The following is a 25,621-nucleotide window of genomic DNA, read 5'->3' as shown; positions in this document are numbered from 1 at the left end:
AAATTAATTATACCAAATTCAGGACCACCATAAGGCCAGTTTTGGCCTTCACTCTTCATAAATATTTGATCTGATATTGAAGTTCAGAAAAATAAATGAAATTAGGAGCATGTTTTATTATATATTTGGAAAAAATTTAACCATGATAGTATATAAAACTTATAGATGTGATTTAGGTAGTGTACTAGTAGAGGATCCGGCCACCCTAAAGTGGTGGAAATGCTATTTCACTATTTTCAATTCTTTTGTATATATGGGAAAAGCCCACTGCAACATTTCGAGTAGTTTAACAATTGATTATTTTTCAGCCGCTGACCACTTGGAATAAAAAGCTGGGATACTTTTCTTAGTTGTGCATTCCACTTTATTTATATTCTTCTTTGAATTTTATCGGTATAATAGTATGAAAGCAAGTCTCATTAATATCGGAATTGGGGTATTAGTATTACACACTGATTGTTGGAAATACACTGAATCAATCTAGTACTAATATATCAATAAATAAATAAAGGCGAGAAAAAATGAACAAAATGAGAATGATTAAATATAAGTGTTTAAATAACCCCAAACTTTCTCCTCAACCTCCTCCCATGATGTTGCTGACCTTAATTCTCTCCAGATGCCGAAAATAGCTCCCAAGACATTGTCATCATGCAAAATACAATAGCACCTGCAAATCCATAAGTTCAACCAAACCATTTAATAATTCAAAGTGCAAATTGTTCAAAGTGGGCTCTCTTGACACAAGTGGCAGATGAACAGTTCAAATTTCGACTTATAGTAATATCTGAAAATAATGTATAGGCAGAATAGTACTCCCTCCGTTCCACAGTAATTGATGCATTTTTTTTCAGCACGGAGATTAAGAAAAATTGTGTTAGGTGAGTTAAGTAAAGGGAGAATAAAGTAGAAAATGAAAAAGATAGAGAGATGAAGAGAGAAAAAAAAAGTGAGAGAGAGTAAAGTAGGTGTGGAAAAATGTGTTGAATTTTCCTATGGAACGTACCAAAATGGCAAAATGACTCTATTACTATGGAACGGAGGGAGTATTTAAGAATTAAAAAAAAACTGGTTGCATAAAATATTCCACTTCTTCTAGTCTCTATTTGATTTAGTAAATCTAGATGCCTTTCGATATCATGCATAATATCATTATTCCTCTGAATTCTCCATTGTGAGAAATAGCAAAACATACTGAATATATTAACTTTATGAAGAACTCAGAGAATTATATTGATGACTAGTAAACAAAAAAGGTCTCAACTTACATTGCTCGATAAGATAGCCGATTGAATCTGTTGCAGTCTACTCTCTCTGACAGGGACTTTTGCCTCACAAATGGGAGATTATAACTACTGAGGAACTGTTTCAGGAGACGGGGATCTCCACGGAAAATATCAAGGTATACCGGAATCAGGTCAAGTATGGGTTCGCCTGCATGAGGAAAGTGTCAATTTACAGAGTCGGGGGTAAATTTATGTGAGACTCAGAAATGTAATATATACGATATTTAGCTAATGCAGGTTTAAGATTACTTCTATCTAAGATTTTTGTGAATAGAACAAGAGTGCTCATGATTCAAGATCAGTAGTAAGAATACGTAAGCAAGGCAGCTAATTCTTTAAGCCTATTAGCGATACTGTTTTACTGGAAACACTTCTGTTCATTTGCAGTAAGACTCGAGTCTTTCATATTAGGGTTCCAAGTAAAATAAAAAAGAAAAGTATAAAAAAATCAATAAGATTACATCCAAGTCATTGAAAATGACACCATACGTTCCTAAACCATACAAAATCATCTAGCCCTTCCAATCTCAGATAACCAATAAAAAGTACTCCACTTAGTATATACACTCAATAGTCAATCCCAATCTGCTAAGTGATTGTGTTATCATCGGTTATCGATATATACAATTCTCATTTGAGATGATTCATTTTATAAGCTTGAATAGATCAGTTTACATGCAATCCTTCAGAATAGTTTTTTAGATTATCCTTAATGCATTTCTTTTTTTCTTTTCAATTAGCATTAAGCTTACAAATCAAATTTGAAATCATGCAACAAGTCCTTTAGTAAGTCTAAGTCAACTTCCTATGGCAAAATGTAACCTGGTGAGGAAATTCCTAAACATAGAAAAAGAAATGAAACAACTTTAGAATGGGTGGAATTGGCTTACACATAACAAGAAAAAAATAACAAAGAATTGAAGAAAGAATGACAAAGATGAACAAGAAGAAGATTGAGAAATAAGCAAGCAAGCCAAAGAACTCACCAGCTGACAAATTACTAAAATCAAGGATGTAGCTTGGAACCCAGGAAAGCTTATGTATATTGCTGTTGTTAGTTCTTTTAATGCCACCCTCTTCAACACAAGGCTCAGAAAGATTTTCCTCTAACATAGAATCTGAGTAAGGCATCATGTAGATATTATCGTCCATAATATCAGAGTGTATCCAGGTGTAAGATCGGCATTCTGGCTTATGCTACATAGAAAGAGAAGAAAGGTAGGTAAACAAGACATCCACAGGACTGGAAAATTTCTTTGAAATGTAAATGAGAATCACCTCCAATTCATCAAATAATATATTCAAGTCACGAGGGATGTAGTCGTCAACTTTCTCTATGAGGTTACTAGGTATCGGATGACCCCTACAAGGAATAAACAGAGAAGAAACAGGTTAATCAGTCCTTCATAATAATAAATTAACACCCAATCATAAACATTAAGAAAGTTAAAAAGAAGACGGATGATTCTGCAGGCTCCATCACATTGACAATTTATATAAATAAACATCCTCATAGAGACACATTTGACTTTCAAGACTGAGAGTCATAAGCTTCCATATACCAGCCATTAATAAGGATATGCAGATGACCAACACAAATAATGCAAAATAACCGCCTGTGTCTGCCAGACATTTATACTAAGCTTAAGTGGAGATGTTTTACCACTGAGCCAAGCGCTTCCCAACATCTTTCCTTTTTCTATTTAAGATGCTGATAAATAACTCCAAATCGGCTGGATGGCCAATCCTATCTGTAACATTTTCTGAAAACCCACTACAATGTAACGGCTGAATATAATCTTCTCCGATCACAGGAACTGAGATATTACAAGATGGACGGGGCACAGGTAACAGGTGGAGATCATGCAGCTGCTTGCCTAAGAAGGAAGCCAGGTTGAGCTCATCTTCTGATGAGAGTGTATCTCTCCTGCAAATTAAACAATGTAGAGTTGCATATGCTGTCATAAAATAGCTTTTCTCTTAGCACAACAAAATTATACAGATGAGGATATGACTTACAGTTCAGCAAATATATTCCCCTTGCACCTTCTTGTCACAATATAGGGCCACGCTGAAGAGGGTTTAACACAATTTTCTGACTCATTCAACGGCTTTCCTGCATTTAGATATTCAAAATTCTTTTTGGCCACGAGACCAAATGGATAATCGACTTCTTTATGCTTTATTGATGAGACACTGCTGCTGCCAATTAGCTCAGGTATGCCTCTACCATCCCAGGGCAATACTTTATATGACCCATTTTCAGAAAGAAGAATCCCACTTGCTAATACAGACGGAATGTAAGTCTTCAAAGAGGAGTCCAATTTATGTACAATATTATAGAATTCAAGCTGAAAAGGGAGAGAAAGGTTGAAGATAAGATCAAGGACAAGGAAGGGAAAAAACATACACACATAAACACACTATGAGCTCAAATGGAATGAAAAATGAAACATACCTCAGTGCCTAAACAATAAAGAGAAGCTTCCAGACCTCCTTCAACAAATATTTTTATCACATAGTCGTCGATAAGATACACCTATCAGAAAATTACAGCACCTACTAGTCAGCTACTCATGTTACTCACTTAAACTCTTTTCAAAGTAAAAACACATGTAGTACAAGAAACATGACAATGTATCAAATTCACAAGTCTACACAGTGAGGGATGGTACTTGCATATTCACTATGTTTGAACATCTTGACTTTGCTACCTTTTATATATAACGCATCTAAACATATACACCTATAAAACATATTTGAACATTTTCCTTTTGGTGTTTGGGAAGGAAGGGGGCAGAAGGGGCTTATTCATAAAACTGAAAAAAAATGACCCTTTAAGCATCATTTCATTCTGGAAAATGATATAATAGTACAACAATACAGCTCTGGATAGTTGCTTTAAAACCAAGTGGACATCATAAGAGGTGGAACCAAAAGGTCAGCTATTTCTCATGGTCCACATCAAAATCGTTAGTGTAGAGCTTACAGGATTGCTGCCTGTGCCGACAGGAAGTTTCTCATCAAGTGAAGGTCCTGGGAATTCAAGAAAGTTGCAAATGGCTCCCACACGTTCATACCATATCCCAGCATTTAACGCAAGACAGGCTCCCTGTGGCATGACATAAAACAATTAGGGGCCAAAGAAGATCCAGCCACATAAGAAAATACTCCCTCTGTCCCACCGAAGATGACCCACTTTCCCTTTTAATTTGTCCCACTCAAGATGACTCATTACTAAAAATCGATCCCCTTTATCTTTACTTTATTCCCCCTCTCTTACTTTATACTCCTCGCCTAACACACAAAATAAAACTGCTTAAAATCACGTGCCATTCAAAAAAGAGGTCATCTTCCTTGGGACTGAGGGAGTAATAAAATCCACCAGTGTTTGATATGATTGAGAAAATCTGAATTCAAACCAGCTATCCTGTTGTTAACAATGTATGATAATTTCATTGAATAATTAAATATAAAACCACAAATGGCCTGCTATTACTGATAAGCATCAATCAACAAATATACCAAGTTGTACTAAAACAAATATAGACGATCTATGGATGTACTAAATATTACTAAAATGGAGGTAGATCGAAATTAATACGATAAATAGCTACTACTGGGTTATTTCTACTACGCTTTGGGAATCTTGAGATTATTTGCATAGTACCCACATACAAGAAACCAACACAACCTCCCAAACCCAATAAATACGTTGCCCCAAAAGACAGCCCATCAAACAATGATAAACTGAATGAGAAAAGGTGATACCTTCCATATTAGGTCTCTAATTCCTGGCTTTTGGACCCAGAGCTTCCATAACCAATCTCGCATTTCTCGCTGCCCTATGCAGTTTCCAGAGCTCCACAGAGAATTGTAGTGATCCCTCTCATGATCTAGAAACTTACTCAAAAAACTTATGTCATAAGAGTATTCTAAAGCACCACCACATCCATCAGTCAGAGATTTTCCATTTGTACAATTCTCAGAGCACCCCTCCTCTATCCTTAGCCTCTTCTCTCTCCTGTCGAGATTAAAGTGGCTTGAGCCATTTTCAGTGCACATGGAATTATTTTCATCATCTACAAAGCTGCTGTCATCAAGAGCAAGCAACCCTGCACGGCAGACGCCTTTATGACGGTAACCAGGAGCCATGTCCAAGCAAACAAATTCAAAGTTTTTGGAGTTAACAAAATTTTGCGTGACTGCAATAGTTGTCTCCAAATTTAGCACACAGTGCCACCAACCACTTGGGACATATATTGTCTCCCCCGGAAGTTGGGTGCACTCTATTGGCTTGTCAGCATCAGCAAGCAGGGGATAGAAATCCAGCCACCACTACGAGAATTACAAATTTATAAACCATTGTTTAGAAATGCATCAAATATTGGGGGAAGAGGAAAACCAAATGATGCAGAATTTTATACAGAACACTACCTGCAAAGAAGATGGACTCTCGATATCAACATCACCGTCATTCTCATTTACATGCATTGTCACTCCTAAAGGAACTCTTCCTGGTGGATACAATGCCCACCTGCAAAAAATATGATGTTATTTTTGAAGCTCTGGTGTGAACCCAAGGCTAGCCATACATCAAACAAGCATATATGGATAACTAAAATCTACTAAAGACAATGCAACTTAACTCTGGGTGGTTATTCCTTCAAAAGAAAACAGCAATGATATATTTGAGTCCACTGATGATGTCCGCAATTAATATTATAACAATAATACTAACCCTAACTCACTAATAACTATTCAAGGACCTAGAGAATACATTAGCAAATCCATGAAACCCATGAACCTAAAATGAAAAAAAAAATCAATATAACACATGGATAACCTATTAGTTGAATATCGCCTATTAGTTGAATATCGCTGTTCATATGTCATATATATTTGTTCATCTCACATTCATGGACTATGTGTTTGTGCATGTATCTCATTTCTCACCTAAAACCCAATTCTCACTAACACATCCCTGTATTGTAGTAGTATATATTTATATATACAAATCTGACAGTGATACTTTCATATTATTATTTGGTCATGGAGTTTGTCCTCACACACAAGTTCTGACCTTTTTCGGCCACAAAGGAGGGTATTCCATGCGCTAGTCAGACCTGGATCAACATGCCAAGATGCCCCAGATCTTTCAGGTCCAATTATAAGCCATCTGTAAGACGGTCGCTGATCAGTATCCAGCACATCAAAGTAATCTTCTTTAAATATATGTGGCACACTATAATCCTTCAACAAATCTGGTGCGACTTCCCCAAACTGCAACAAGTATTTTATCAGTTGTATTCCTACCAAATTCAAAAATTGAAACTGATAAAAACAAACTTTTTTGGGGTAACTGACAAAAATATGAAATGAAAATACCTCATCAGAAAAAATGTAAAGAGGATCCTCATCATGTTGGACTTGCGTGTAAGAAACATAATCCTTAAATTTCATACTGACTTTCTTTGAACTTCTCTGTGATATTCTGAACTTAGTTTCTGGATACTTCAATAAAAGTTCCTCACTTGTCCATGACTTTCTTGCGGGCCAATTATCAGCCAATCCACTTATCATGACCTGTCACAAAACTAGGAATTATATCAGCATTTACAATTGCTATGTTTTTGGCAAAATCATTACTCAGCCAACAGATTAGCCAAACCAGACCAACAAACGGCACAGGGAAGTTGGTTATTTTACAGTGATAGATGAAGTACTCAAAATTAGTTTCTATTAGAAAAATAGCAGAATAAATATAAAACATATACTATGCCCCACATATTAGCTCCTAATTCCTTCTAACTTATCAAATTAGAGTTCCATTAACATAAAACTGCAAGGTGATTATTCCTTAGAGTGCAGTTCTCTTGGAAATATGGCGTCAAATTACCGAACCTCAGTTACCTTCTGCATTACATAGACACTTTAAACTGTCATAAGTCTCATATAAAAACCATGAGTTAAGTCAAAAGGACATGCAGCATTGGGACTTGTGGAGTAAGTAGATTTATCAGTTTCTAAACGATTCTAATAATATAGTTGATGATTGTATATACCGGTTTTTGACAATCATACTCCATATGAAACTCTTCAAAGGGGATGTTCTCCTTTCGCTCCACATTTCCATCATCAAACGAGAATCCATTTAATGAAGTATGACATCTGTACAATCTTCTATAGAGAAACAACGAACTGAATCCTGCATAAGGAGATAAAAAATGCATGTAAGGAAAGCAGGAAATAATCCTTTAAAGAATGCTAAACTCAAAAAAATCCATGCAGAAATTAGATACCATCAAACTGCAAAGTTCTTCTGGGAGCTTCATTATATTTGTGTAGCAAATTTAGTCTATAATCACCATAAAACATGGAATGCGATTAATATGTCAGGTTTAAAAAATATATGATCTTCATAGACAAGGTTGTAGAGAAAAGAACTAAAGAAGTCAAAGAAACATACTGATCCAAGGCTGTTTTCTTCCATGAGCCTTTGTACTCAATCTCATGATTTGCAATGCGAAGGCATAGGCTCATCCAGAGAGGCTCCTCATTGCACAGTATGTACATCACGCTATATCCAACAACAAAATTAAAAGAAATGTACAACAGACAGGGCATGCAGTAGGAAGCAAACATAGCACAGACAATCAGAATCTTTACAGCTCCAGATGAATGCCCGTAAAGGAAGAAACATAGGGCTAGCCAACTAATGAAAATCCAGTCGGAATCTATATATGAATGTTTTTGACAGACAACAATATTTAGCATTATTACTTCGGATTACAGTGCTTCAAAAACTGTTAAGATATAAATAACGTAGCACAGTAAACTTAATTTCCTATTTTGCACTTCTTTCTTTCTCTGGTAGGGGTACATGAGCGTCAAGTCCAACCAATTGAAGCATCAAAGAAAATCTAATTATCTATAACAAATCATTTTTCCCAGTACAAAACCAGATTGATATCAATATAAGGTGGAATTTCAGAAAGTTGGACCCACTGCCCCCCTCGGGACAGTCGGATCACAATATTATGGCATAGGAACAGCAAAATAAAGAAAATTGGCTGCTTCAACTTTATGACTGTACAAGATATTTCCCCATTCCTTAGCTATGAAAGTTGACTCTTCTAATGACCTTAAAGCATTGATAGGAAAATACCAATGTCCAAACCATATATAACATGACTACATGAAAACACTTCACAAGGACATAGCAAGTGTTGCAAGCTGAACCATGGCGTGGCAGATTTAATCATTATATCCGAAATAATGTTCTTGCTATTTTGCTTTCTTCCAAGATAACAGGAATGCCATGTCTTAGAGGGTGTTCAGCGTAGCTCATAACCTTCTTTAAATAGTTTGTAAACTTTTGAGCTAATAATCTTTTGAAAAGTGTTTGGCATACTAAGTTCCTATACATTTAATAAAAGCTTAAGATAAACTTCAACAGCTTATATATCCAAAAATAATAAGTTCATAAATTCCATCTTATTTTACCATGATCACATACTAAACAACCAATTTACAAAAATAACTCTACGTTGGTATGTTATTTCCATATGGCATTCCATTTCATGAATCATGATTCACGATCCTCTCATTAACTACATTTCCCTTTCTCTAACTCACAATTTTCATTATATGCCCTTCTTTGTCTAACTCATGATACTCTCCGTAACTTATGAGCTCGATTACCGAAACATTTTAACTAACTTGTAAGCTTTTGATGCACAACATATTAAGCGGATTGGTTCACCTCTTCGGTATGGTTGGTATTAAAAGGACCAACTCTCATACCAAAAATAAGAGCAGAAATCTGGTCAATTTTTGCACTCAAGCTCACACCAAAACATAGAGAATAACCATTGCAGCAGAGTTTATGAATAAATTCCATAATTAGAGAGTAGTGATACCTGCTGACGCAGGAGAGGCGGCCAACATCGTGCGGCGCGAGCCTAGTCAATATAATACATAGAATTTCGTCGGGAATAACGCGCAGATCGCCGAGCGCATCAGTGCGGCGATCTTTGACGGCAGGGAAGTTAGGCGAGGCGGAGTCCATATCGAGAAGAAGGGGATGGATATTCGAATTGAGAAATATGGAGAATTTATGCCATCGATGATCGCGCGTTGCAGGTGGAAGGAATTGGGGAATTTCCCGCAGCGGATTCTTTGCTTCAGCGTGGTAACAACGCGTGGGTGGACGTGGCACTGGTCAACCATGCCTCTCATCATAAAAGATTTTTGTTTACTAACACAAATAAGATTCATGATACAAAGGATCTAAGTATATATTTAGAAAGATTGTAAAATAATAATTAAAATATACTTATATGATTAAATATATTATATGAAAATACTAAAATCTAGTTAAAGATAAATTAAAATTTGAAACCATCTCACTGCCGCCTTGAATTTCCTTAAAAAAATTCTGTTCAATCGCTTAAAAATTGTTATTAATTTTGTTACATTGATGCAATTTTAAATATTGATTCCCACATAATATTATCGATCTATATAGAACACGGAGACCATAAATTGTGCGTCACATGAAAATGCAAACTACTACCCGAATGGGACAACTATCGGGTTTAAGTTAACTACGATGATGCATCCATTGTGGACATGGTAGCTGATACGCGATGGGCGCAAAATACTAGTCTAAATTGGCCGATTCTGGGATTTGCCTAAGATGTTGGTGGCACCATCGGAAGTGAGCACAATGGATATAGTGGCTCACTCATGACAACATCATCAATTCATCGTAGGCATGGGGACACAACATAGAGGTGCATCGGTAACGAGTCACAGCGGTGGTGAGGTGGAGCTGTCACGGCGGTCTGATGTCGTGGAAGACGATGCGGTCATGGGCTTGGTATATTTTGTCCACCGATCCCATTTTTAAATCCGAGAAAAATATAGGAATTTTACAAAATGTAAGCTTTGATACCAAAATGCAGCTTACCGGTATTGGGTTCCATGTTGCAATATCATAAAAATTGTTACTCATAAATAAATACTAGTAGTTCTTAACTAAGCTTGATCAAGGTTTTAAAAAATGTACTACTATAAATGAATTGTATTCGTGAAATGTACACCAAAAAATGAACTGTACTCGAGAGAATATATATCTGATTAAAAAAATATACTTTGACATATAGTTATGTTCTCTCAATTGGAAATGGACTAAGGATTCTCAACTTTATGCAAAAGTCTAGAGCAACTCCAGCAAATAGAAAAATCAAAAGACTTTCAGAAACATACACCGCACCATCAAAAGCATGGGACACAATACTGCTGGCATTTAGCTCCAGCGGCGCTCCAGCTTCGAGCATTGCTAGCCCTGCATCGCGAACATCATAATGAGTATAAATAAGTATAATTATGTCTTCAACCATCAGTATCAAAATTATAATTATATGAAAAGAATTTCTCATTAAACAGTCTTATAGTAAGAGGTGAGTTTATTTGCTGGTACCCTTTACACAGCCAAATGCTGCAGATGTCCCTGCTTTTAGCTGAAAATTATCCAAGTCTCGTCTGATTGCATAGCGGAAAGTTACTCCGAATAATGCACAACTAACAAAGGTGATAGCCAGAGGAAGTATCAGTTGGGTATTGCTCGTAACCCGGGACAAAGAAATAGGAAGTTCTGCAAGAGTGCCAATAACAGCTGATACTGAAGCAGCTATAACAGACTGCAGTCTCTCCTTATCTTTGTCCGACATTCCACTTTCCATTTCTTTTGAAGCACTGTTCAATGATAGCTCTGCTTCTTCCACCATAGCTCTTGCTTCTAAGATTTCTTTCTGGCATTCAGCTATCTTCAATCACAAAACCAATAAGCATCCGTCAGTGTATATATACTATGCATAAGTATGCACTTGCATAATTGAGTCAAAGAAGTCAATGTATCCCTATCTCTATCCCCATTTTTGGATAATAGGTCTCATCTTCCATGTCTATCTTTCAGGTTTTCAGTCATAAACCATCCTAGTCCCTGATTCATTGTTTGGACATACATACAGCAGAAAGCCACTAGACCACAATCACGTCAATTATGAAATTTGTTCAAAGCATGAAATCGCCAACTAAATTGGTGATGCTACTCTTCGACTACATTCATATAAGAGAGTGCTATACATTTCACTAATAACAAGATGATGGTACCTCTGATGCCTTTGATTCAAGCTGATCAATATATTCCCTCATAACCCTGGCCTCCGCTTCTTGCTTTTGAATCTCAGCGAGCTGCCTCTTCGCAATTTCAACTCTAGAAGAGGCTTGTTCTAGTCCTTGTAAAAGAGCCTTGTTCTCCTCTTTGTTCAAAAGTTGCTCAACTCTCTCATCCACCATACCTGACAACATATCCTTCAAACTCCCTTCATCACTAGCTGGGCTGCCATTGTTGCTGCATTTCACAACCAGAGCTGATGATGATGATGATGATGAAGGAAACAGAGACAATCTGGCTGAAGGGACTATGTTATGGAAACAAATTTGGGGGATCAAACTCGAACATGGGTTTCGGGTGCTTGTTGTGATGATGGTTACCATGGAGGCGATCAAATTTGCGCTGCTGATTTTCAGGATGAGATAAATATCAGTGTCATGTAGCAGTAGGACCAACCAAATTGTTTGTCTACTTTTTCTATTGTCTTTCTACATACATGATTCTTTAAAACGAATTTCCATGTTATTTCTGTTCTCATGCTCATGAAAAACTTGAAGAAAAATAAACATTCAACAGATACAGTAATTAGCTTATACTCCCTGTGACCTCCATCCTATTAATAACGTCTCATAGCACTCCGGGCACGGAGATTAAGAATGTAATTTGACTTGTTACTTGTTAAAACAAATTTTAGGCACTTTTTGGGTTTGAGACATTACAAATTAAACAACCCAAAAGTGGCTTTGCAGGCGTTCTATCGCACCTCAAAACTCACATTTTTCACCTCAAAAAACATTCCTTCATTTGTATGCAAAAAATAAGGATGACATATATTTTGAATAGAAGGAACTTTTAAACGTTATAAAGAGCTTATAAACTCCTACATAGCTTATAAAATGTGAAAATAAATATGTCGTCAATCCCGTCCTACTTCTTTGTGATCTTATTAGAAACAATCATATTACCAAAACACTACTAAAATTTGAATTTTCAATGTAGGAGTATTCTCTTCTCATTTCACCATCCTCATATTTTTCACTCTATGATTCTATATCTCTACCAGCAAATTTCTTTAACTTAACCTTTTCAGACATAATTTCTCTAAAATTGTGGAACTTATAAGCTCTGTAACCAAACACCCTCCAAAAACCATTTACCAAAACAAGGCTTATGTAACCATATTTTCGCAGGATTACAAATGATAGTACCACAAACAAGGATACAATTAATTAGAGTGCTGAGGATGTGATGAATTATTAGAAAAGTTAAAGATCATCTTAACAAACAAGGATACAATTAATTAAACATAAACAAAACAAATTTCATGGCTTAATCACTCACTGAAAGCAGAAAATGAAGCTAATGTAAGCATGGGTGTACTCAATAAGACTGCTTAGAACGCGGCAGAAATACATTTCAATAATTCAACGAAAATATGAAAATTATTCAGCTAGAGTAACTCAATTTTGAAGGTGAGGCATTGATAAACAGTGATACTAAAAAGGATTGAAAGAGAGGTCGCAGAGTTAAAAACGCAAAGGAAAGAGAGAAAATAGGCGAAAAAGACACCTCAATCGGCGGCCGATTACGATCAGATATCCGATTTAGACCATCTGCAGGCACGGCATTCCTATAGAGAGTGAATTTGGACGAGGATAACTCACAAATTTGAACGAATGTGTGGCTGTTAAGTGTTCAACTATGGAAACGCAAAGTAAAATAGATAAATAAAGAGAGAAAATACAAAATATATTTAAATTAAATGTATTTAGTACTCCCATGTTATATAGGTAAAATAACTAGAAAAAATACAACTCAATTAACGGAGGAAATACTAGTATTTATTATATGTGTATTAATGTGTTTCTAAATATAGAAACTTTATAAATAATATGAGTTTTAATACAAAGAGAGTGAAAGGGGAAAAATGAATAACATGAGAGGAAGAAATTAACTAGTATCAAAATTCGTATCAGTGGATTGTGGGTTTATTTCTTTAAATGAAAATTTTCTATTTTCTAAAATAGGGGGAAAAAAGAGTTTTTAACTCTAGGAAACTAATGGAATGTTAGTTTGTAAAAGGGCAAATTGTCTATAAAGTCATAAATTTTTAAAATAGTTTATTTTTTCCTGTGAACATTAAATGTTGCATGAAAAGTCATGAATTTTACCGGACTGTGCAAGATCCAATCTGATAGATTTCCGATACAATTATTTATCATATGTGGAGCGCCAGAGGCGTGACTTGGCAAAACTCTACTAATTCTGATTGTTTCTCTTCTATATTTGCAATCACTGACCCTGGACTTATCACAAACCTACAAGTAGCACAAATGAAGACATACAAATCGAATTGAGTATACAAATCAACATAAACATACAAATCGAATTCCAGAAATCGAGTTCAGCATAAAAGTAGCATTAATTCCACGAATTGAACCCTAAATTTGTCATATGCCAAGTCATGCCTCCGGAGCGCCACGTATGATAAGTTTGTGTCGAAAATCTATCGGGTCGTGCCGGGTGAGAAATTTACACAGTCCAGCAAAGTTCATCACTTTTCATGTAACATTTAAAGTTCACGGGAAAAACCATACTATTTTGAAAGTTTATGACTTTACTGACAATTTTCCTATGTAAAATCTAGATAGTGATTAAGTAGTACTCCATACATTAATTTTTTTCATATAAGTAAGTTAATAGTGTAATCCACATTATTATTATTAGTGTTTAATGATGGATCATAGTGATATAAATTATATAAATAAATTGATATAGGATCTCATATTTCACTAACTCTTTTCACCCACATTTCATTTAAAACTGACATGCATATACGAGTGGGAGTCATATTCCACTAACTTTTTTATATCACGTTTCTTAACATTTCTCAAAACACATGTCGCCAAGAAATGAGGCTCATAATATTGGATGGAGGGGAGTATATATGGGCGGACGAAAATGATTTTTTTTTTAATGGGATGCAGGGAATACTAATTAGATAATTATAGATCATTTCAAAGTCTTTATTAGTATTAATTTTTAATGTGGTGAAAAATGATACTAAAAGCTTTTAGTATGGAGTATATTGCTTTATAACAACTCAATCCCTTACATAATTGCCCTCATTGTAAAATTTCATTCCGTTAGTACGCTAGTAATTATAGTATTATTTACACAAATATGCTGCTCAGTTTTAGCATTTTTGGTATGTGTAATAGTGGTGTCAAATTGATATCTTAAGGTACTCCAATATAAAATTTTCAGATATAATGATAGAGTTAATGCACAATAATATCAACTATTGAATTTTACAACTCACAATATTCACAGGAATGCGAACACAAATAACCATTAAAATTGTGAATCTCTCCATTTAACTTCAAAGAGTACTAGTACTATATTATTAATGGAAAAAACTAGGTGACTACATTATGTATAACCATAATCTGGTTTAATAGTAAAAAAATGGATTTATTGATTACTTCCGGTTTAAGTACAACTAGTATCATCCACGTGCGATGCACGATCCATTCTCTTTCATTTAAACTTATTTTATACTGTGAAATGATTTTATATATTCATAAAAATATCGTTATATGAAATCTGAAATCATAAATATATAAAATAAAAAAAATTATTAAAAAATATAAAATCAAACAAAGAAAAAATAATAACAGATATACTGAATGAGAAACTAAAAAAGTTCTAAACTCACGTAATCAAATAAGTTTATAAACTAAAAATTGCACACAAATCACATATCATTTAAATCACTTTTAGATCTATACTACAAAAGATCAATCACGAACACATGTCAATAAAATTAATGTATAAATATATATTAGAAGATAGCCAAATCGATCAAAATCATCAACAAAAATACAACAAAATAGCATGGAATATACAACCGATATGCATGCATTTAGCCGAAATAAAAAAACTGGTTGCATACCCTAATAGTATTCCCGCATCGCCTACTTCCCGTGTAGCTGCTACCACCCATACCACCTCCAGGAAAGACAAATGAATAAGAGCTGGCACCAACCTAATATTCATATAGAGCACTACATGAAAAAATTATACATTCGACACTTCACAATAATACATGATGAAAAGGAAAAAAATCACATAATTAAGCTCGACACTTCAAAAAATAAATCACTTCCACCATAAAGATCTGCAAAGAGAACAACATAAACAACACGAAGAAGAATTTGAAAATGTCGTGTTCATGCACGGCCGCAGCAAAGAGGGTCACTCTGTCTACTACAAAGTACGAAATTACCAAGCACCTCCACTCACACAATCCAAAATTCTGAATTTCACTAAGCAATTCACTGTCGATATCCCGAGCTTCTCAAAGCCTAAATGTTCAAGAAGAACAACGCATAAGCAACATAATCCAATCAAAACCACTCCACTCGATGAAACAGAGCAATTCCTCAAACAGAACCCCAAGGAATAGCATAATAATATCAAACCCCCACCATCAAATCCAATATCGAAATCCTAAATCCCTAGGGTTTCATCACTCTATGAACACCCAAAAATATCCCTAAAATAATCAAATTAAATATTGTCCGTAGCTATCAATGACTAAATAAATAGAATTTGTTGTATAACATTACCACTAACTATACCACTAATCCACTAATTAAATAACCAACTAACACTAATCACATGTTTTATATATTTTGAATTCATTTAATATTATTTTTAAATGATCATTTCCCTAAATACCCCTAAAAAATCTCTTATTTCCCCAAACACTTCCAAAACTCTCATTTTGTATAAGATATAGATATAGATTTAAGCTACTTTTTTATCCTTTGTAGTGAAAATGCCGCCCCTTCTTTCCCGGTGGAGCCTAATTTTTAGTTTTTCCCTCCCTCTCACTTCCTTGTTTATTCAGTTGACTTTTCTCCCATATCCTTCTACCCAAAATTGCAACTACCCATTATTATTTCTATATTCACAACTCAACTATCAATATTTATTCTCTCTCCCCCATTTCATTGTTTTTTCATTTTATCCCTCTTTCCCATTTCCTTTCTCCACAATCCACACAAATAGTTACGGACTTACGGCTCTTTAAACCAGAGTGATGCATCCAACAAAAGATTGATGCTCATATAAGGAGCTCACTTAAGTTATATAGCATATTATTCATTACACGTTTAGTGATGTTTGTTTCGATTTATATATTTAGTTTGATTCTAATATATTTAAAAGAGTGAACTACAAAAATGGTCCCTGGACTATGGGTTTATCTTGCCCATAGTCCCTGGACTTTAAAAATATTGCCAGTAGTCCCTGGACTAAGGGTTTATCTCGAAATTGGTCCTTTTGACTTTTTTTGGTACGAAAATACCCTTTGATATTATTTTGGGGGGTTTGGACAAAGTCTTTTTACGCTTTTAACATTTTAAATCTGATATTATTTTAGTTATGTACTAACTTTGATATTATTTCAAAACTAGTGTTATCACCCGTGCTATGCACGGGACATAAAATTTTCAAATAATAAAGATAAATTCTAAGGTAAAAGCACGATTTAAAAAGAGGATAAAGAGAATATTAATGATGTTCATAATTAAGGATATGTTTTAATTACAATAATTATTTATAACACTATAAATAATTAAAAATATTATAAATAATAACAAAAGAGAAATGTACTTTTCTCAACCCATTTTAAATGAAACATTTCGTATTCAGCAAATGTTTTTATACAATTTTAATACTATCTGATATGAGTTGAGTAAAATAAAATAAAACAAATGACAAAGAGGAGATGTGCGACTATGGATCGAAGACTGACTTTTTTAAAAATAATCCAACATGAGAGACACATTGACCTTGACTTTTGTTAATCGTCATTGCATACGACATGGTCGAAAGGAAATTGTCGTCGTTGGAATTTGTAAGGCAACCTTGGATCAAATGGTATTAACAATTACTCCCTCCGTCCCCCATTAGGAGTCACACTTCCGTTTCTGCACCCGTTTTATAAAAATGATAATAAATAGTTAAAGTTGAGAAATGGTAAAGTAAGAGAAAGAATAATGAAGAGAAAAGTTTTATCTATATTTTCTCTCTCTTACTTTACCATTTCTCCACTTTAACTATTTATTATCATTTTTATAAAATGAGTGCAGAAACGGAAGTGTGACTCCTAATGGGGGACGGAGGGAGTATAAAATAAAAATAAAATAAAAAAGAAAAAATAAAATTACATTTCAAGCCAATCCAGTAATGATCATAGTTATCCATATATACGTGTAGTAATTTTTATATCACAAAAATTTGTGACACTTGTATGGTAAAAAAGAATTATAGTATTTGCACACTTGCATACCCAATCACATAAAAGAAATGATAAAATATTTAGTTAATCAACTTATATTCCAATGCATAAAAAAAGATTAAGGCAAGTCTTTCATTAAAAAATGACATTTGAATAAGCATTTACAAAGTTAATGATATTCAAAACAAAGAGTGAAAAAAAATTACCTTCGTCTCAATTTAAAGTTGACGAAACGAAATTACTCTCATTGACTTATTCACAATATTATGAATTTTGTTTACCACGAACAACATCACTTATAAGAATATGACTTTCAACGGATTTATCCACATCCGTTAAAAAAATACTTATATGCATTTTTAATAACATAAACAGAATTATATAATTAAGAATTTAGTTAACAAAACTTATATTTCAACCTAGTATAAAAATGTGTCGAAGATAAAAAGTCTCATGAAAAAGTGTCATTCCTAAATGCATTTACATATATACTGGAGTACAAAGGATAACAATTCGCACTTTTTAACATATTACTATAACAATAATAAAAATCAAAAGATAATAAAACGTAACATAGCCATGTAGTTTTTTGTCATCACCCAATTATAAAAATGTGTAAATAAAACGTTGCATACCCGTGTTGATATTTTCTGTCACCCGAATATCCAATTATAATACTTCATCCGTCCTATAATAGATGTTACATTTTTCATTTTAGTTTGTCTCACAAAAAATGTCACACATCCTTTATAAAAAAAAGTCTCTCTCACATTACTATAAATATAATATTTTCTCTTGAGGTGTACAATAAAATTGAGAAAGGCGGCCGAAAAGGTCCTAACATCAACATGCACTACAAAATGGTGGAAGAAAGGAGGCTTGTGCTACAAAATTTGAGAGGCTATGCAAAACATAAAATTGGATTAGATATTGGCCAAAAGGGGAGTATTATTTAAGGTAACCATATTTTATAGCCATAAATTGCAAAAAAACTAAACATGAAAAAAATGCTCTAGCTTAAACATCATTGTAGTATGAAATTAAACTTACATGGTTTTATTTACTATTGCACAAATTTTGACAGAATTTGTTAAATGAAGTGGTGATAGGGGAGTTTCTTGAATCTTCTACAAATAACAAAACGCATGATTACTACAAACATCAAAATCCAAGGTACACTTCTATCTCAAATAAATTCAAATGTGTGATGCGTTGACACACAAAATTAATATGTTGCAAAAAGCCAAATTCTTTCATTCTTGATTGCTTAACACAATCACTATACACAAAAGCATAGCTGAATCAGCCTAACATTTAAAATAGTGAAAAAAAATAAAATTAGCAATGTACTACCTTGGTTGCTGAAAAAATTTGTTGCAAACTTAACACTGCATTAATGTCTTGGCCATACTCTTTCAATTTGTACAGCGGACTTAAGTTAGACCACTATAGGTGTAAAACACCAAAAAATTGACCATTATGCCAAGTTTATACTTGAAATAGAAATTGCTCTTCATTTAAGTATTCAAATTAGAAGATGACCTAACACATGGTCTAACAATTGCCAACTGTATAGATAGTGGTGGATCATAAAGGATAATACATCATTAACTTCTACAGCAGTGTAAAGAACTTCAAATTAGATTATTGCAGTGCCAATACAAAAACATAATAAAGTTGCTCACCACAACAGCTTGATTACTATTAGTTGATGTCAAAATCCAAGACAGAAAACAAAAATGGCTTCCAACAAAGATTGAGATGAACAATCAGATAATTAAAAAAAGGCGCGCAAATTAACATATATTCTCACGTAAACCACTATTCTGTCGCTTCGGTTGAAATAACCAATTTCTTCTTGTTTAGAGCATTCACCTCATCGTAGAAATAACAAATTTCTCATGGTTCATATCATAATCACCAATTTCTTCTTCTTGTTAATCTCACCACAAACTGAGAACTCATCATTCATTTTTCCTTTTAACTGAGCAACACATATAGCATCACCCTGATTTTGTTAAAGTGGAAAAATTAAGTGTGAACTTGGAGTCACCAATCTGAAATTAAAGAAACAAATATTGTGTAAACAATAAAGATGGCCGCAAAGTAAGGAAAATAAATGGTTACAAATCTTCTTCAGGTATAAAAAAACTGAAGTACCTAAACTTCGGTTGCTAGTTGATGAGTGGAGAAAAAACTATACCATCTAATTTTTTTCAGGTTTGAGATGAAAAAAGAACCCATGCAACGGGGAGAGAGAAGACTCGTTGAAGGGGAAAGAATCAAAAGCAAGAATCTATGAGGTAGTATGAAAAAATGAAGCACCTAAACTTTCCATTCTCTCCTTTTATAAATTCAGTTGCTAAATTTTCAATTTCTCCATTCCCCTTTAATGAATTTAGCAACTGAAAGTCTAGTAAAAAAATTTACTAATTCAATGTTGAAGGTTTGAGATGAGAAAAGAAGAACACATGCAACGGAGAATTTCATTGAAGGAGAATAGAATGAAGAAATTTGGAAAGAGAATCGATGAGGTATAAAACTGAACTATCTAAACTTTAAGTTGCTAGAACAGCTGATGAGTGATTTTGGAAGAGAATAATAGGGTATTTGTAGGAGAGCATAATGGGGTATTTATAGGAGAAAAAGAGGTGAGCCTGCTCTTTAAAAAAACTGTGCATGTTTCCAAAAAAACACAATAATGCAAAAGACCTTCCATATACCAAATAAAAGATTTATCAGATAATAATATTAAAAAAAAACTATAAAAAATAATTGAGAAAATATTTCAGTAAAAACCTTAATTAGAATAATCAAAATTTTAAAAAAAATAGGAGTAGAAATCTATATCTAATTTGATACAAAAATCTGAATTCAATATCAATTAAAATTTTAAAAAATTGTTGAGTAAATGTTTCAAAAATAAATTCATATATAAATCTGAATTAGAGTAATACTATAAATTTGTGAACGTTAATTTCAAAGAACCAGTCAAGTACCTAAAAACTACTACTAAAAAATAACTTGATTATAAAGCCCATTTCATTTCTTTAACTTGATTGTTTAGTTACACGACTATATAACTTGATTACTTAAAAGCAAAACCTAAAAGAAGAAAGGCGCCTCTCTCGATGAAATAAAACAAATATAGTGAAAAAGAGTAAATCTTTAAAAGGTGAGAATATGAAATCTGGAAAAGGGTGAAGAAAGCCTGGAAATTTGGGAGGTTGGAGTCTATAAAATCATTACAAAAGGAGCACAGACTACAACAACACATGATAGTCTCTGTAAGTCTACACTTAGCATGGAGTAAGAAGTATAGGAAGAAAGAAGAAGAATATAAAATAGGTATAATTGTATAAATCGTTCACTCAAAATTCAAAGAATGTTTTAGCGTTCAAGTTAAGTTTAAATTTTAGTTATAGTTATTTTAGACATAATATAGATTAGGTAGGTCTTGAATCATTTTATTCACGTCAAGTTTAAATTAGAGTTACTACTCTTTTGAGTCAGATTTAATTATTTTACAGATCCCAAATCCAATCTAATTTAAATTAGTGCTGCTAATCTTCCATTTGTAATTTGCAAGGAATCTTATTTCTAATTAATAGGGTATTCAAATCAGTTTAAATATATTAGAGTTACTAATCTTTTCTTTCACATAGAACATTATCCTTTGTTAGAGAATCCATTCAATTTTAATGTCATGCTTTGAATATAGCTAACTTTTTTCATGAATTTTTTTTATGTTTTAAATTTATGTATAAAAGTTTAGACATAGTAGGTTTTATTTTCAGGTTTATGTAAGAATTGATTTTTTATACTAATATAATAGTACTATTTGTTTTGATATTTTAAACGTATAATCTACTCCTTTTTTTTTTTCAGGTTAAGATCTTTTGGAAAGAGGAGAGAATGGATCATTGCCAGCTTTTAGTAAAATGGAAGAATTGATTTTTTTTGTAATAGAATAGTATTCGATGCTTCCACTTTCAAAAACCGTAATATTTTTCTTAACAAAAATAGTCATGCATCTTAAACATAAAATGTAGGTCTACAGTTTAACATATATAGGTCTGCCATTACACAATTTTCCATAAATGGCCGAAAATTCTACAATTAGATTTACAATTAAAATACATATTTTAATACAACCAACAACAGTTGTAGTGAATAGTTTTCCCGCCAAAAAGGGCAAAATTGGTATTTAAAAAGTTTCCCAAAAACTCTCACTTTATATATTGATAGATTATCATTCTTCTTCCATTTTGTTATCCTTCACTGAATTTGTTTTTTTTATTTCAATACTAGATTTAATTTTATAAAATTAAATTTAATATTTAGATTTTTAAATATCAATAAACTTTTTTAATGAAAACTATTAATTCATGGACACTATAAATATTGATTAAAACTATTAATTTTTGTTATTTAATATAATATTCAATTGAATTGAAGAAGTACAGAAAAATAATATTAATCATGATGGAAAAATAAGAGTAATTCTATTTAGCCTCCGTTCGGTTGTTATAATTGCTTGTGATTAAATATTATGAAGTTGACTAAAAATTTGATCCTACTTAAAATTTTATATAGGAGTATTTTTGTTGAAATTTTCTAGTAAATTTTGATTGTTTTCAAATTAATAAACAAAAATTATATTAGTCTTACATTAGATGCATATTTATTTCAGAATAAATTGTGTTATATAATCTATTTATGATTAAAGCTATTTAAATATTGATTAAAACTAAGGCGTTGTCATACCTTATTGATTACATAGTACTCCCTCCGTCCCGGCTAAGATGACACATTGCTTAGCCGGCACGGGGTTTTAGGAGTTATTGGTTAAAGTGTTTAATTGGAGAGAGAAAAGATGGGTGTAAGTATTAAAGTAGAGAGATAAAGAAAGATGAATATTTTAATGAGAGTGAGAAAAAGTGGTTAAGTGTATTAATTTGAGAGAGAAAGTTTCCAAAAAAGGAAATGTGTCATCTTAGTTAGGACAAACTAAAAAGGAAAACGTGTCATCTTAAGCGGGACGGAGGGAGTACTATACACTATCAAATATTGATTATAACTATTAATTTTTGCTATTTAATAATTTTTATAATTAAAAAAATTTATTGATATTTAAAAATTAAAATTTAAAATTTTATAAAATTAAATCTAATATTGAAATAAAAAAAAACAAATTCAGTGAAGGATAACAAAATGGAAGAAGAATGATAATTTTGAAATAATATCAAAGTTAGTACATAACTAAAATAATATCAGATTTAAAATGTTAAAAGTGTAAAAAGACCAAATTGCTCAAACCCCCCAAAATAATATCAAAGGGTATTTTCGTACCATAAAAAACCAAAAGGACCAATTTTGAGATAAACCCTTAGTCCAGGGACTACTGGCGATATTTTTAAAGTCCAGGGACTATGGGCGAGATAAACCCATAGTCCAGGGACCATTTTTGTAGTTCACTCTATTTAAAAATATTATTGAAATTTTTAATTTCATAAAAATCAAATCTCGATTTGCTCGTTTACTCTATGATTTCAAATAAATTAATAAACTAATAAATAAAGCTTTAATTTTTATGAATATTGTGAAATTTAAAATTTCAATAATTTTTTTTAATGTATTATAATCAAACTAAATATATAAATCGAAACGAACAACGCTAAACGTGCGCCAAACGAGAGTCGTACTCACATTAGATATGTAGTTTATCATTCCTCTTAGCTTAGATACAGTACTCCATATGTCGCAAGAAAATTGAGTCACTTCTTTTTTGCACTCGTTTTTTTAAAAAAATCATTAAATAGTTAAAATAGTTAAATAGTAAATTAAAATGAGAATAATTTAGATACGGATCTTCTCTACATTATTCTCGCTTTTACTTTACAATTTTTTCAAAATGAGTACCAAAAAAAGTGACTCAAATTTCTTGGGACATGGAGAGTAGTACTAGTTAACTATATATATTGTGAATAGTCATTCACATCCAATCATTTTAGATTTAATAGCTCTTAAGTAAATTATAAAATTGACCATAATAATATTTATATTTAAGTTATTAGTAAATTTACCAACTAGTATTTGATTTTCATTAAGTGATCTCTTTGTATATTCAACAAGTTGACTGAAAAATCACGATACATAATTAAGTTAGACATAAGGTATTAAAAACTAAATTGTGGATATATAATTATTCACTCCAACTATTGAATTCCTGTATTAAATAAATTTTAAATTTGTAAATTATAAAATCGAATACTTTATATATGCATTTCCCTAGGGAAATTACATGCTACATATGTGAACACTGCTTTCGTTCGACGCGCGTTTAGTGTTATTTGTTTTATTTTATATAAAAGTACTCACCTAATAATTAAATAACATTAAATTGGTCATATCAAAATAAATTCAACTAATTATCTTTTCAAAATAATTAACTTTAAATAAGGAAGTATTTAAGTAATATTAGTATTAGATTTTGCATAGCTTATAATTGATCAATTTTCTTTAGTTTGGGTTTACTATATAGTACTTGATCAATTCAAAATTTGAACATGATGATTTGCTTTCTTTCGAGAAAAATGAAATGGAGGGAAGTTAAAAACAAAAATATGACAAAGTACACATATGTAATTTTAATTCCTCCGCTAACTATGAGTTATATTTAATCTATTAATTAATACTATAATTTACCAATTTAACTTTATGTGGTTAACCATAATGTAATTATTTAGCACCACTCTTATATTTAATTTATTAATTAATACTATAAATTATCAATTTAACCTTGTGTGGTTAACTATAATGTGGTTATTTAGCATCATCCATTATTAATTATTTTTGAACCTCATTACAAAAATCCCTATATCTTGTTGATTTCAGGGAGTTAAAATTCCAAATTTTCATAAAAGAATTTGCTATATTTATATTATTTTCTTTGCGTAAAAATCGGTCTAATCAATAACTTAGGGTCACGTTCTCTAAAATCTCACTAGAAAAACTATGTACTAATACTAGAAACTAAAGTTCTAGATGATATAGAATCACGACTAATTAAAAAAAACTTTACCAGCAAAAATTATGTATAATAACTAAAGTTGTAGATATTGATTGACATAGACATAATTCACTTTTAAAAATTACTTCATCCGCTTTTTAAAAATTTAAAAATATGAAAAGTGATTATGCTTTAGTAAACAAAAACCACATATAAAGACTGATTGAAGTATTTTTAGTTGATAAGTTTTTTTTTTTTTAACATAAATTGCATAATTTTAAGAGATGATAAAAATGAACTAATTTTACGAGAGGAAAAGGGTAATACTTTTCGAAGTTAAATAACATAAATATCCCTACTATTTATTATGAAAAGTCATCATTTCAAAAAGTTATTGAAGTCTCTCATTCTAAATGGACACTATTCAGAGCCGAGGTGATATCTTCCCCCAATTTGTGAAACACTTTTGTATAAATAAAATAATTAAATCGATTTATCGTTCATATCGATGTCAATCAATACAAACGGATTACATAATTTAGACAACCGAAAATTTTATTGAAACGTGTCTTCGAAATTCAATATTGCTATATTTTAATAATTTTGCGAATCATTAACCGTGTTAAACATAATTGGTTCATTAGAAGTCTCATCCTACTAAATCTCACTAGTATAACTCCCGTGCTATGCATGAACTAAGATATTTTCAAAACAATTAAGTATAAATTAATCAAGTATCGATGAAATAGATCCACTCACGTCTTCTATAAAATACAAATCCAATTAACCATTAATACATAATAATTAAAAAATATATTAGAATCAATCAA

The 25,621-nt window shown here is 32.2% G+C and overlaps 2 protein-coding genes across 4 annotated transcripts; both read right to left on the bottom strand.

The window, feature by feature from the left end:
* Positions 1-399: 399 nt before the first annotated feature.
* Positions 400-9,536, bottom strand: LOC125203411 (putative glycosyltransferase). 2 transcript variants are annotated; one of them, XM_048101745.2, is made up of 16 exons: positions 9,209-9,536; positions 7,756-7,866; positions 7,589-7,644; positions 7,352-7,494; positions 6,675-6,872; positions 6,370-6,569; positions 5,724-5,823; positions 5,058-5,624; positions 4,276-4,398; positions 3,745-3,825; positions 3,306-3,637; positions 2,950-3,213; positions 2,565-2,649; positions 2,273-2,483; positions 1,269-1,434; positions 400-670 (listed from the first exon to the last, which is right to left on the bottom strand). In XM_048101745.2, exons 1-16 carry the CDS (start codon positions 9,355-9,357, stop codon positions 541-543), a joined length of 2,916 nt encoding a protein of 971 aa, XP_047957702.2. In that variant the 5' UTR covers positions 9,358-9,536; the 3' UTR covers positions 400-540. The 2 variants fall into 2 exon arrangements, with proteins under 2 accessions (XP_047957702.2, XP_088917204.1); XM_089061078.1 differs by lacking the exon at positions 7,589-7,644 and having other exon boundaries at positions 9,209-9,349.
* Positions 9,537-10,400: 864 nt separating this feature from the next.
* On the bottom strand, positions 10,401-13,192 carry LOC125203412 (homer protein). 2 transcript variants are annotated; one of them, XM_048101746.2, is made up of 4 exons: positions 13,039-13,192; positions 11,466-11,874; positions 10,774-11,119; positions 10,401-10,638 (listed from the first exon to the last, which is right to left on the bottom strand). In XM_048101746.2, exons 2-4 carry the CDS (start codon positions 11,850-11,852, stop codon positions 10,457-10,459), a joined length of 915 nt encoding a protein of 304 aa, XP_047957703.1. In that variant the 5' UTR covers positions 11,853-11,874; positions 13,039-13,192; the 3' UTR covers positions 10,401-10,456. The 2 variants fall into 2 exon arrangements, with proteins under 2 accessions (XP_047957703.1, XP_047957704.1); XM_048101747.2 differs by having other exon boundaries at positions 11,466-11,871; positions 13,039-13,185.
* Between the last annotated feature and the right edge of the window lie 12,429 nt (positions 13,193-25,621).

This window comes from Salvia hispanica, chromosome 6 (assembly GCF_029641045.1).
Source record: "Salvia hispanica isolate PSC_SH4W2 chromosome 6, Shi_PSC_v1, whole genome shotgun sequence".
Taxonomy (NCBI): Eukaryota; Viridiplantae; Streptophyta; class Magnoliopsida; order Lamiales; family Lamiaceae; genus Salvia; species Salvia hispanica.
Note: the sequence above shows the minus strand (reverse complement) of the source record. Positions and strands in the feature narration are given on the sequence as shown.

Bases quoted from the DNA above. Each gene is read 5' to 3' on its own strand.
- LOC125203411 (XM_048101745.2), bottom strand. From the start codon at position 9,357: ATGGACTCCGCCTCGCCTAACTTCCCTGCCGTCAAAGATCGCCGCACT. The intron at 7,645-7,755 runs GTATGTTTCTTT...TGGTGATTATAG, and splicing joins AAGAAAACAGCCTTGGATCA to ACTAAATTTGCTACACAAAT. The intron at 3,826-4,275 runs GTAAGCTCTACA...ATTTTCTGATAG, and splicing joins TCGGCACAGGCAGCAATCCT to GTGTATCTTATCGACGACTA.
- LOC125203412 (XM_048101746.2), bottom strand. From the start codon at position 11,852: ATGGTAACCATCATCACAACAAGCACCCGAAACCCATGTTCGAGTTTG. The intron at 11,120-11,465 runs GTACCATCATCT...TTGTGATTGAAG, and splicing joins TTGAATCAAAGGCATCAGAG to ATAGCTGAATGCCAGAAAGA. The intron at 10,639-10,773 runs GTACCAGCAAAT...TTCGCGATGCAG, and splicing joins AGCATTTGGCTGTGTAAAGG to GGCTAGCAATGCTCGAAGCT.